General features: G+C 33.5%; 1 protein-coding gene across 3 annotated transcripts in view; it reads left to right on the top strand.

Annotated features, from left to right (window-relative positions):
* LOC139513758 (tRNA-dihydrouridine(47) synthase [NAD(P)(+)]-like) overlaps window positions 1–10,805 on the top strand; it is a 31,996-nt gene extending 21,191 nt beyond the window's left edge. For all 3 annotated transcript variants that reach the window (XM_071302542.1, XM_071302541.1, XM_071302540.1), the window contains exons 10-13: window positions 7,678–7,756; window positions 7,901–8,089; window positions 8,742–8,870; window positions 10,683–10,805. In XM_071302542.1, the coding sequence (XP_071158643.1) occupies window positions 7,678–7,756; window positions 7,901–8,089; window positions 8,742–8,870; window positions 10,683–10,755 (470 nt within the window). In that variant the 3' untranslated portion in view covers window positions 10,756–10,805. The remainder of the gene's footprint in view (window positions 1–7,677; window positions 7,757–7,900; window positions 8,090–8,741; window positions 8,871–10,682) is intronic.
* Window positions 10,806–12,269: the final 1,464 nt, after the last annotated feature.

Genomic DNA, 12,269 nt, shown 5'->3' with positions numbered 1-12,269 from the left:
AGGATTTAGTTTATAAGTTATATATAGACCAATGTGCAGAGCTAGCCAAACCAATGCCTGTCTTTGGTAAGGAATATTACAGGATTTAGTTTATAAGTTATATATAGACCAATGTGCAGAGCTAGCCAAACCAATGCCTGTCTTTGGTAAGGAATATTACAGGATTTAGTTTATAAGTTATATATAGACCAATGTGCAGAGCTAGCCAAACCAATGCCTGTCTTTGGTAAGGAATATTACAGGATTTAGTTTATAAGTTATATATAGACCAATGTGCAGAGCTAGCCAAACCAATGCCTGTCTTTGGTAAGGAATATTACAGGATTTAGTTTATAAGTTATATATAGACCAATGTGCAGAGTTAGCCAAACCAATGCCTGTCTTTGGTAAGGAATATTACAGGATTTAGTTTATAAGTTATATATAGACCAGTGTGCAGAGCTAGCCAAACCAATGCCTGTCTTTGGTAAGGAATATTACAGGATTTAGTTTATAAGTTATATATAGACCAATGTGCAGAGCTAGCCAAACCAATGCCTGTCTTTGGTAAGGAATATTACAGGATTTAGTTTATAAGTTATATATAGACCAGTGTGCAGAGCTAGCCAAACCAATGCCTGTCTTTGGTAAGGAATATTACAGGATTTAGTTTATAAGTTATATATAGACCAGTGTGCAGAGCTAGCCAAACCAATGCCTGTCTTTGGTAAGGAATATTACAGGATTTAGTTTATAAGTTATATATAGACCAATGTGCAGAGCTAGCCAAACCAATGCCTGTCTTTGGTAAGGAATATTACAGGATTTAGTTTATAAGTTATATATAGACCAGTGTGCAGAGCTAGCCAAACCAATGCCTGTCTTTGGTAAGGAATATTACAGGATTTAGTTTATAAGTTATATATAGACCAGTGTGCAGAGCTAGCCAAACCAATGCCTGTCTTTGGTAAGGAATATTACAGGATTTAGTTTATAAGTTATATATAGACCAGTGTGCAGAGCTAGCCAAACCAATGCCTGTCTTTGGTAAGGAATATTACAGGATTTAGTTTATAAGTTATATATAGACCAGTGTGCAGAGCTAGCCAAACCAATGCCTGTCTTTGGTAAGGAATATTACAGGATTTAGTTTATAAGTTATATATAGACCAGTGTGCAGAGCTAGCCAAACCAATGCCTGTCTTTGGTAAGGAATATTACAGGATTTAGTTTATAAGTTATATATAGACCAATGTGCAGAGCTAGCCAAACCAATGCCTGTCTTTGGTAAGGAATATTACAGGATTTAGTTTATAAGTTATATATAGACCAATGTGCAGAGCTAGCCAAACCAATGCCTGTCTTTGGTAAGGAATATTACAGGATTTAGTTTATTAGTTATATATAGACCAATGTGCAGAGCTAGCCAAACCAATGCCTGTCTTTGGTAAGGAATATTACAGGATTTAGTTTATAAGTTATATATAGACCAATGTGCAGAGCTAGCCAAACCAATGCCTGTCTTTGGTAAGGAATATTACAGGATTTAGTTTATAAGTTATATATAGACCAATGTGCAGAGCTAGCCAAACCAATGCCTGTCTTTGGTAAGGAATATTACAGGATTTAGTTTATAAGTTATATATAGACCAGTGTGCAGAGCTAGCCAAACCAATGCCTGTCTTTGGTAAGGAATATTACAGGATTTAGTTTATTAGTTATATATAGACCAATGTGCAGAGCTAGCCAAACCAATGCCTGTCTTTGGTAAGGAATATTACAGGATTTAGTTTATAAGTTATATATAGACCAATGTGCAGAGCTAGCCAAACCAATGCCTGTCTTTGGTAAGGAATATTACAGGATTTAGTTTATAAGTTATATATAGACCAATGTGCAGAGCTAGCCAAACCAATGCCTGTCTTTGGTAAGGAATATTACAGGATTTAGTTTATTAGTTATATATAGACCAATGTGCAGAGCTAGCCAAACCAATGCCTGTCTTTGGTAAGGAATATTACAGGATTTAGTTTATAAGTTATATATAGACCAATGTGCAGAGCTAGCCAAACCAATGCCTGTCTTTGGTAAGGAATATTACAGGATTTAGTTTATAAGTTATATATAGACCAATGTGCAGAGCTAGCCAAACCAATGCCTGTCTTTGGTAAGGAATATTACAGGATTTAGTTTATAAGTTATATATAGACCAATGTGCAGAGCTAGCCAAACCAATGCCTGTCTTTGGTAAGGAATATTACAGGATTTAGTTTATAAGTTATATATAGACCAATGTGCAGAGCTAGCCAAACCAATGCCTGTCTTTGGTAAGGAATATTACAGGATTTAGTTTATAAGTTATATATAGACCAATGTGCAGAGTTAGCCAAACCAATGCCTGTCTTTGGTAAGGAATATTACAGGATTTAGTTTATAAGTTATATATAGACCAGTGTGCAGAGCTAGCCAAACCAATGCCTGTCTTTGGTAAGGAATATTACAGGATTTAGTTTATAAGTTATATATAGACCAATGTGCAGAGCTAGCCAAACCAATGCCTGTCTTTGGTAAGGAATATTACAGGATTTAGTTTATAAGTTATATATAGACCAGTGTGCAGAGCTAGCCAAACCAATGCCTGTCTTTGGTAAGGAATATTACAGGATTTAGTTTATAAGTTATATATAGACCAGTGTGCAGAGCTAGCCAAACCAATGCCTGTCTTTGGTAAGGAATATTACAGGATTTAGTTTATAAGTTATATATAGACCAATGTGCAGAGCTAGCCAAACCAATGCCTGTCTTTGGTAAGGAATATTACAGGATTTAGTTTATAAGTTATATATAGACCAGTGTGCAGAGCTAGCCAAACCAATGCCTGTCTTTGGTAAGGAATATTACAGGATTTAGTTTATAAGTTATATATAGACCAATGTGCAGAGCTAGCCAAACCAATGCCTGTCTTTGGTAAGGAATATTACAGGATTTAGTTTATAAGTTATATATAGATCAATGTGCAGAGCTAGCCAAACCAATGCCTGTCTTTGGTAAGGAATATTACAGGATTTAGTTTATAAGTTATATATAGATCAATGTGCAGAGCTAGCCAAACCAATGCCTGTCTTTGGTAAGGAATATTACAGGATTTAGTTTATAAGTTATATATAGATCAATGTGCAGAGCTAGCCAAACCAATGCCTGTCTTTGGTAAGGAATATTACAGGATTTAGTTTATAAGTTATATATAGACCAGTGTGCAGAGCTAGCCAAACCAATGCCTGTCTTTGGTAAGGAATATTACATGATTTAGTTTATAAGTTATATATAGACCAGTGTGCAGAGCTAGCCAAACCAATGCCTGTCTTTGGTAAGGAATATTACAGGATTTAGTTTATAAGTTATATATAGATCAATGTGCAGAGCTAGCCAAACCAATGCCTGTCTTTGGTAAGGAATATTACATGATTTAGTTTATAAGTTATATATAGACCAATGTGCAGAGTTAGCCAAACCAATGCCTGTCTTTGGTAAGGAATATTACAGGATTTAGTTTATAAGTTATATATAGACCAATGTGCAGAGTTAGCCAAACCAATGCCTGTCTTTGGTAAGGAATATTACAGGATTTAGTTTATAAGTTATATATAGACCAATGTGCAGAGTTAGCCAAACCAATGCCTGTCTTTGGTAAGGAATATTACATGATTTAGTTTATAAGTTATATATAGACCAATGTGCAGAGTTAGCCAAACCAATGCCTGTCTTTGGTAAGGAATATTACAGGATTTAGTTTATAAGTTATATATAGACCAATGTGCAGAGTTAGCCAAACCAATGCCTGTCTTTGGTAAGGAATATTACAGGATTTAGTTTATAAGTTATATATAGACCAATGTGCAGAGCTAGCCAAACCAATGCCTGTCTTTGGTAAGGAATATTACATGATTTAGTTTATAAGTTATATATAGACCAATGTGCAGAGTTAGCCAAACCAATGCCTGTCTTTGGTAAGGAATATTACAGGATTTAGTTTATAAGTTATATATAGACCAATGTGCAGAGTTAGCCAAACCAATGCCTGTCTTTGGTAAGGAATATTACAGGATTTAGTTTATAAGTTATATATAGACCAATGTGCAGAGCTAGCCAAACCAATGCCTGTCTTTGGTAAGGAATATTACAGGATTTAGTTTATTAGTTATATATAGACCAATGTGCAGAGTTAGCCAAACCAATGCCTGTCTTTGGTAAGGAATATTACAGGATTTAGTTTATAAGTTATATATAGACCAATGTGCAGAGTTAGCCAAACCAATGCCTGTCTTTGGTAAGGAATATTACAGGATTTAGTTTATAAGTTATATATAGACCAATGTGCAGAGTTAGCCAAACCAATGCCTGTCTTTGGTAAGGAATATTACAGGATTTAGTTTATAAGTTATATATAGACCAATGTGCAGAGTTAGCCAAACCAATGCCTGTCTTTGGTAAGGAATATTACAGGATTTAGTTTATAAGTTATATATAGACCAATGTGCAGAGTTAGCCAAACCAATGCCTGTCTTTGGTAAGGAATATTACAGGATTTAGTTTATAAGTTATATATAGACCAATGTGCAGAGCTAGCCAAACCAATGCCTGTCTTTGGTAAGGAATATTACAGGATTTAGTTTATAAGTTATATATAGACCAATGTGCAGAGTTAGCCAAACCAATGCCTGTCTTTGGTAAGGAATATTACATGATTTAGTTTATAAGTTATATATAGACCAGTGTGCAGAGCTAGCCAAACCAATGCCTGTCTTTGGTAAGGAATGTTACATGATTTAGTTTATAAGTTATATATAGACCAATGTGCAGAGTTAGCCAAACCAATGCCTGTCTTTGGTAAGGAATATTACAGGATTTAGTTTATAAGTTATATATAGACCAATGTGCAGAGTTAGCCAAACCAATGCCTGTCTTTGGTAAGGAATATTACATGATTTAGTTTATAAGTTATATATAGACCAATGTGCAGAGTTAGCCAAACCAATGCCTGTCTTTGGTAAGGAATATTACAGGATTTAGTTTATAAGTTATATATAGACCAATGTGCAGAGTTAGCCAAACCAATGCCTGTCTTTGGTAAGGAATATTACAGGATTTAGTTTATAAGTTATATATAGACCAATGTGCAGAGCTAGCCAAACCAATGCCTGTCTTTGGTAAGGAATATTACATGATTTAGTTTATAAGTTATATATAGACCAATGTGCAGAGCTAGCCAAACCAATGCCTGTCTTTGGTAAGGAATATTACAGGATTTAGTTTATAAGTTTTATATAGACCAATGTGCAGAGCTAGCCAAACCAATGCCTGTCTTTGGTAAGGAATATTACAGGATTTAGTTTATAAGTTTTATATAGACCAATGTGCAGAGCTAGCCAAACCAATGCCTGTCTTTGGTAAGGAATATTACAGGATTTAGTTTATAAGTTTTATATAGACCAATGTGCAGAGCTAGCCAAACCAATGCCTGTCTTTGGTAAGGAATATTACAGGATTTAGTTTATTAGTTATATATAGACCAATGTGCAGAGCTAGCCAAACCAATGCCTGTCTTTGGTAAGGAATATTACAGGATTTAGTTTATTAGTTATATATAGACCAATGTGCAGAGTTAGCCAAACCAATGCCTGTCTTTGGTAAGGAATATTACAGGATTTAGTTTATAAGTTATATATAGACCAATGTGCAGAGTTAGCCAAACCAATGCCTGTCTTTGGTAAGGAATATTACAGGATTTAGTTTATAAGTTATATATAGACCAATGTGCAGAGCTAGCCAAACCAATGCCTGTCTTTGGTAAGGAATATTACATGATTTAGTTTATAAGTTATATATAGACCAATGTGCAGAGCTAGCCAAACCAATGCCTGTCTTTGGTAAGGAATATTACAGGATTTAGTTTATAAGTTTTATATAGACCAATGTGCAGAGCTAGCCAAACCAATGCCTGTCTTTGGTAAGGAATATTACAGGATTTAGTTTATAAGTTTTATATAGACCAATGTGCAGAGCTAGCCAAACCAATGCCTGTCTTTGGTAAGGAATATTACAGGATTTAGTTTATAAGTTTTATATAGACCAATGTGCAGAGCTAGCCAAACCAATGCCTGTCTTTGGTAAGGAATATTACAGGATTTAGTTTATAAGTTATATATAGACCAATGTGCAGAGTTAGCCAAACCAATGCCTGTCTTTGGTAAGGAATATTACATGATTTAGTTTATAAGTTATATATAGACCAATGTGCAGAGCTAGCCAAACCAATGCCTGTCTTTGGTAAGGAATATTACAGGATTTAGTTTATTAGTTATATATAGACCAATGTGCAGAGCTAGCCAAACCAATGCCTGTCTTTGGTAAGGAATATTACAGGATTTAGTTTATTAGTTATATATAGACCAATGTGCAGAGCTAGCCAAACCAATGCCTGTCTTTGGTAAGGAATATTACAGGATTTAGTTTATTAGTTATATATAGACCAATGTGCAGAGCTAGCCAAACCAATGCCTGTCTTTGGTAAGGAATATTACATGATTTAGTTTATAAGTTATATATAGACCAATGTGCAGAGCTAGCCAAACCAATGCCTGTCTTTGGTAAGGAATATTACAGGATTTAGTTTATAAGTTATATATAGACCAGTGTGCAGAGCTAGCCAAACCAATGCCTGTCTTTGGTAAGGAATATTACAGGATTTAGTTTATAAGTTATATATAGACCAGTGTGCAGAGCTAGCCAAACCAATGCCTGTCTTTGGTAAGGAATATTACATGATTTAGTTTATAAGTTATATATAGACCAATGTGCAGAGCTAGCCAAACCAATGCCTGTCTTTGGTAAGGAATATTACATGATTTAGTTTATAAGTTATATATAGACCAATGTGCAGAGTTAGCCAAACCAATGCCTGTCTTTGGTAAGGAATATTACAGGATTTAGTTTATAAGTTATATATAGACCAATGTGCAGAGCTAGCCAAACCAATGCCTGTCTTTGGTAAGGAATATTACAGGATTTAGTTTATTAGTTATATATAGACCAGTGTGCAGAGTTAGCCAAACCAATGCCTGTCTTTGGTAAGGAATATTACAGGATTTAGTTTATTAGTTATATATAGACCAATGTGCAGAGCTAGCCAAACCAATGCCTGTCTTTGGTAAGGAATATTACATGATTTAGTTTATAAGTTATATATAGACCAATGTGCAGAGCTAGCCAAACCAATGCCTGTCTTTGGTAAGGAATATTACAGGATTTAGTTTATTAGTTATATATAGACCAATGTGCAGAGTTAGCCAAACCAATGCCTGTCTTTGGTAAGGAATATTACAGGATTTAGTTTATTAGTTAGTTTGATATGTAAACACAATCCTACAAACCAACTTATATTCATGCATATGTAGATTATTGTTCTTTCAAGTAAGTTTTACAGCAATTTATTTACACTATCTTCTCATTTTCTAGTTGACATATCAGATTACATATGGTCCTGGATTCATACTTTTCGTCAAATGAAAAACATTACTATTTGCACAATCATGGAGAGGAATTGGATCTGTTTTGTTAGCATTGTTGGTCTATGCTAGTATAAACCAAAAAGAAATAACTTTTGTTTATCTATAATAGAAACTGTTACTCTTGTTACAGGTAATGGTGATATTCTGTCCTATGAAGACTTAGATTGTCATATAAATGAAACAGAGGTCAAAGGTTGCATGATTGCCAGGTTGGTAAAATATAAGACTTATTTTAGTTTTATCATGAGCACATTGTTTTTTGTTATAAATCATTAAAAAAAAAAATCTTCTTGTGGTTATTAATAATTTTGATGGTAATAAGTAACTGACTGATTTTGCTTACCCTGTTTCAGGGGAGCCCTAATAAAGCCATGGATATTTACAGAAATAAAAGAACAGAGACATTGGGATATATCTTCTAATGAAAGATTTGACATGATTAAAAGTTTTGTCAATAATGGATTAGAGCACTGGGGATCAGACCAACAGGGTGTGGAAACTACTCGTAGATTCTTGTTAGAATGGCTGTCTTTCCTTTACAGGTACTTACTCAAAATATAATTGAAGAATAATAAACCAAAATGATGATGATAAAAATAAAATAGTTAATACAATGCTAAAGGACATTATTTTTACATATCTGGATGTCTTCATAGGGAAAATTTTTGAACTTCATATGAAAAAGAGAGAGAGAAAAGTAGTTGTTTCTTCAGGATAAAACATAAATAGAAAAAGAAATAGATACAAATACAAAAAGTTTCTCCATTTGTTGTGATATTGTTATAGATTGAACAGATTTATATAGACCATTTTAAGAGTTGTTTTTTTTCTACCTAAAATAAAAAACTTTTTTCTTTACATTTTATGATTATCTCTCTTTGAAACTGCATCCAGTTACATGATATATAAAATGTGTTAACATTATTTAAAGAAAAATGGTCAGTGTGTTTTTAATGTTGAGATAATGCATAGATTTTGAACAAAATGTGGCATAATAGTCAACCAGTTGACGGTGGCAGCTTTCCTGAAGAAGAAGAAGAACAACAACAACAACAACAACAAACTGCACACTTCTTTTAATTAATTAATGATTACTGGAATGTAGTGCTGATAGAAAGTTTTGCTATCTAACATTTACAAATACATTACTGCTACACTTAAAATGATTAAAAAGAGTATTTTTTTTCACCTTAGATATATTCCTGTTGGAGTGCTTGAAAGTGTTCCACAGAAAATAAACCAGAGACCACCCAAATATATAGGTCGAAATGACCTTGAAACATTACTGTCTAGTCCAAATTGTGGAGATTGGCTCAAGATCAGGTATTCTAAATAATTATTTAACTTTTTTTGCACCCTTTTATGGGATGTATTAAGGTAAACTGTTGTCCGTCAGTCCATCATCAACATGTCAGACAATTACTTAAATAGCACTTTAAACAATTTTCTGGAAACTGGTGAATTATAAGCTCCCTTTCGATTGTTGTAAATATGGATTTTACGTTATCTAATTATTGGAATTTATTCATAAATATGGGAGATTTTTTCAGTTTTCAGACAATAACTCAAAAATGCTTATAGCAATTTCCATGACATTTTGTTGACTGGTTTATATCTAATAAGAAATGGAACATTATCTGTTGAAAAAGTGAGGGGCCCACATCTATTACATTTTTACTAATTAATATTGACCCCAATTTTCTACAATTGTATATACAGGAATTGTCCACTGTCACTTGTTTTATGGGGATAAAGTAATACTGTAAATTCAGGAACTATTGTGATGACTGAGAAGGCTGTTTAAAACTCAAAATAATGCACACTGCAAAAATGAGGATTGATTGGAGCAGCAATGTCAGATTTGTTTTTGGTTCATGTCAATATCAATGTTTTAAATGCTCAGAATTTGAAAGTGATGTGTTATTCTAACATGTTTTTGTCGAGCCTTCGACTTTGGTTGAAAAAAGCGAGACATAGCAATCCTACATTCCCTCAGCAACGTCGTCAGCCACGTCAACACATATTCACTCTGTGATTAAAGTTTTTGTAATTTTAATAACCTTCTGAGTCTATCCTGGATGTCTTCCAAACTTGGACAGAAGCTTGTTTATGATCATAAGATAGTATCCAGAAGTAAATTTTGTAAAAAAAAATCTTGTTTTTCTGTATTTTACTTAAAAATAGACTTAGTTTTTCTGCCAGGAAACATTACATTTACTCTGGTTAAAGTTTTTTAAAATTTTAATAACTTTCTTCAACTATCCTATTTTTGTTGAGCCTGCGATTAACAGCAAAAGTAGGCGAGACACTGGGTTCCGCGGAACCATTACAAATTTTTTTAAGAAAATATTCTTCTTATTTTATTGATTTATTTATGAATTTTTTATTCGGTCAGGGATGAAAACTTTCGTTACTGTTACACAAATGTGTTCGTTGTTATCAAATCAAACAAATCTTACAATATAAAAAAGAAGATGTGGTATGATTGCCAATGAGACAACTATCCACAAAAGACCAAAATGACACGGACATTAACAACTATAGGTCACTATATGGCCTTCAACAATGAACAAAGCCCATACCGCATAGTCAGCTATAATAGGCCCCGATAAGACAATGTAAAACAATTTAAACGAGAAAACTAACGGCCTTATTTATGTAAAAAAATGAACGAATAACAAATATGTAACACATAAACAAACGACAACCACTGAATTACAGGCCGCTGACTTGGGACAGGCACATGCATTAATAATGTGGCGGGGTTAAACATGTTAGCGGGATCCCAACCCTCTCCTAACCTGGGACAGTGGTATAACAGTACAACATAAGAACGAACTAAAAAAATCCGTTGAAAAAGGCTTAACTCATCAGATGGACAAAAATACAAGTAGACGTGGCCGGGTACTTATACATCCCGACACAAAAAGACGCAATGAACAGATCTGAGAGTACTCGCAGTTATCTAACAGCTAGTTCAATACACTATTTTGTTCAATTGCAAGACAAGAAGAATTGGTGCTCCAATTTGTCTTATTATTTACAGAAAGACATTAATTTGTATAACATATTTTTAAAAGGATGTATATTTATATTTTAGGTAATGTAATTAACCACGTTTTTTTTCTTTTTTAGTGAGATGTTGCTAGGTCCAGTTCCGGATGGATTTAATTTTTTACCAAAACATAAAGCCAATGCATACATGTGATATGGACAAGCAAATGCAAAACTTTTTATAAAATAAAATGTAAATTTGTAGTTGTATTTGATTAACTTTATTTTCGTACACCAGGATTTTTTTTATTGATGAGTATAGTGTTTAAAGCTAATGTTCTGTCCTTAACACAAGTCTTAGCTGACTTTTCATCCTCATCCAATCAAACTGTACCATTTGGAGGTCATTTGAATGCATGTTTACAATATCAAACTGTACCATTTAGAGGTCATTTGAATGCATGTTTACAATATCAAATGCATGTGGTTCTTAGGGGAAATAAATAATTTAAAGCTACGTCAGTACTTTGATCCTCTTTAGTTTTCAAATTTCTCAATATTGCATAATAAACCAAACTTTATTACGACTGCATTGATACTACAACATATGTACTAGAGAGTGATATAATAGACAATTCTTAGGATACAAATCTTATCTTGTGTACTGGATTTTAATAAAATTCCGTTTTTGAGTTGAGGTAATATTAACCTAAAAACCTATTACATTATAAATAATGCAGTTTTGACATAACAGAAAAGACTATTCTATAGGAATAAGAAAATGTGATATTCATGAGTGCCAATGAGAAAACTCTCCATCCAAGTCACAATGTGTAAAAAGTAAACAATTATATGTCAAAGTCTGGCCTTCAACAAGATGCCTTGGCTCACACTGAACAGCAAGCTATAAAGGGCCACACAGTGACTAGTGTAAATCAATTCAAACAGGAAAACCAAGAGTCTAATCTATGTAAATAATCAGAAACCAAACCATTTATGTACCACCCCGATGGAGTTACTTCCTATATATTTAGTGGTATGAGTGTACCAAAAAACAGGGTTGCTTTTTCATGCCCTGCTGGTTAGAACATGATCCCTTTTTCATGCCCTGCTGATAAGAACAGGGTCTTTTTTAAACAAAGTATTTGTCTAGAAGAGGATCGCTTATTTAACTGTTTCAGATAGTCTAGAACCCAGGATTAGAACAGCATCTATCTAAATATACGGTCTAGAACAGGGTATACATTTTCTGAGTGTGTCTAGATCAGGGTATGTTTTTCAATATTTCTGTTTAGAACAGGGTATACATTTTCTGAGTGTGTCTGGATCAGGATATGTTTTTCAATATTTCTGTTTAGAACAGGGTATGTTTTTCAATGTTTTCGGGTTAGAACAGGGTATGATTTGCCAAGTGCTGTCAGTACAGTTATACCCAAAAAGTTGTACTGCATCAACAAATGACAACCACTCATCAATAGGTTCCTAATTTAAAAAAAGGCAACAGTAGTATACCACTATTCAAAAGTCAAAAATCAATTGAAAGAATATTTATTCAGGTAACAAACTAAAACCAAGGAATAAAGAACAACAGAAACACCGAAGTGCTACAAAAACAAACACCAACAAACATAGAAACAAACTATTAGGTAACAGCTGCCATATAGGACAGGTGCAAACAAATGCAGCTGGTTAAAACATTTCAACATTTTAAACATATTTCTGAGAAAA

This window comes from Mytilus edulis, chromosome 2 (genome assembly GCF_963676685.1).
Source record: "Mytilus edulis chromosome 2, xbMytEdul2.2, whole genome shotgun sequence".
NCBI classification, from domain to species: domain Eukaryota; kingdom Metazoa; phylum Mollusca; class Bivalvia; order Mytilida; family Mytilidae; genus Mytilus; species Mytilus edulis.
The sequence above is the reverse complement of the archived record's forward strand: the minus strand, read 5'-3'. Positions and strand labels throughout refer to the sequence as shown.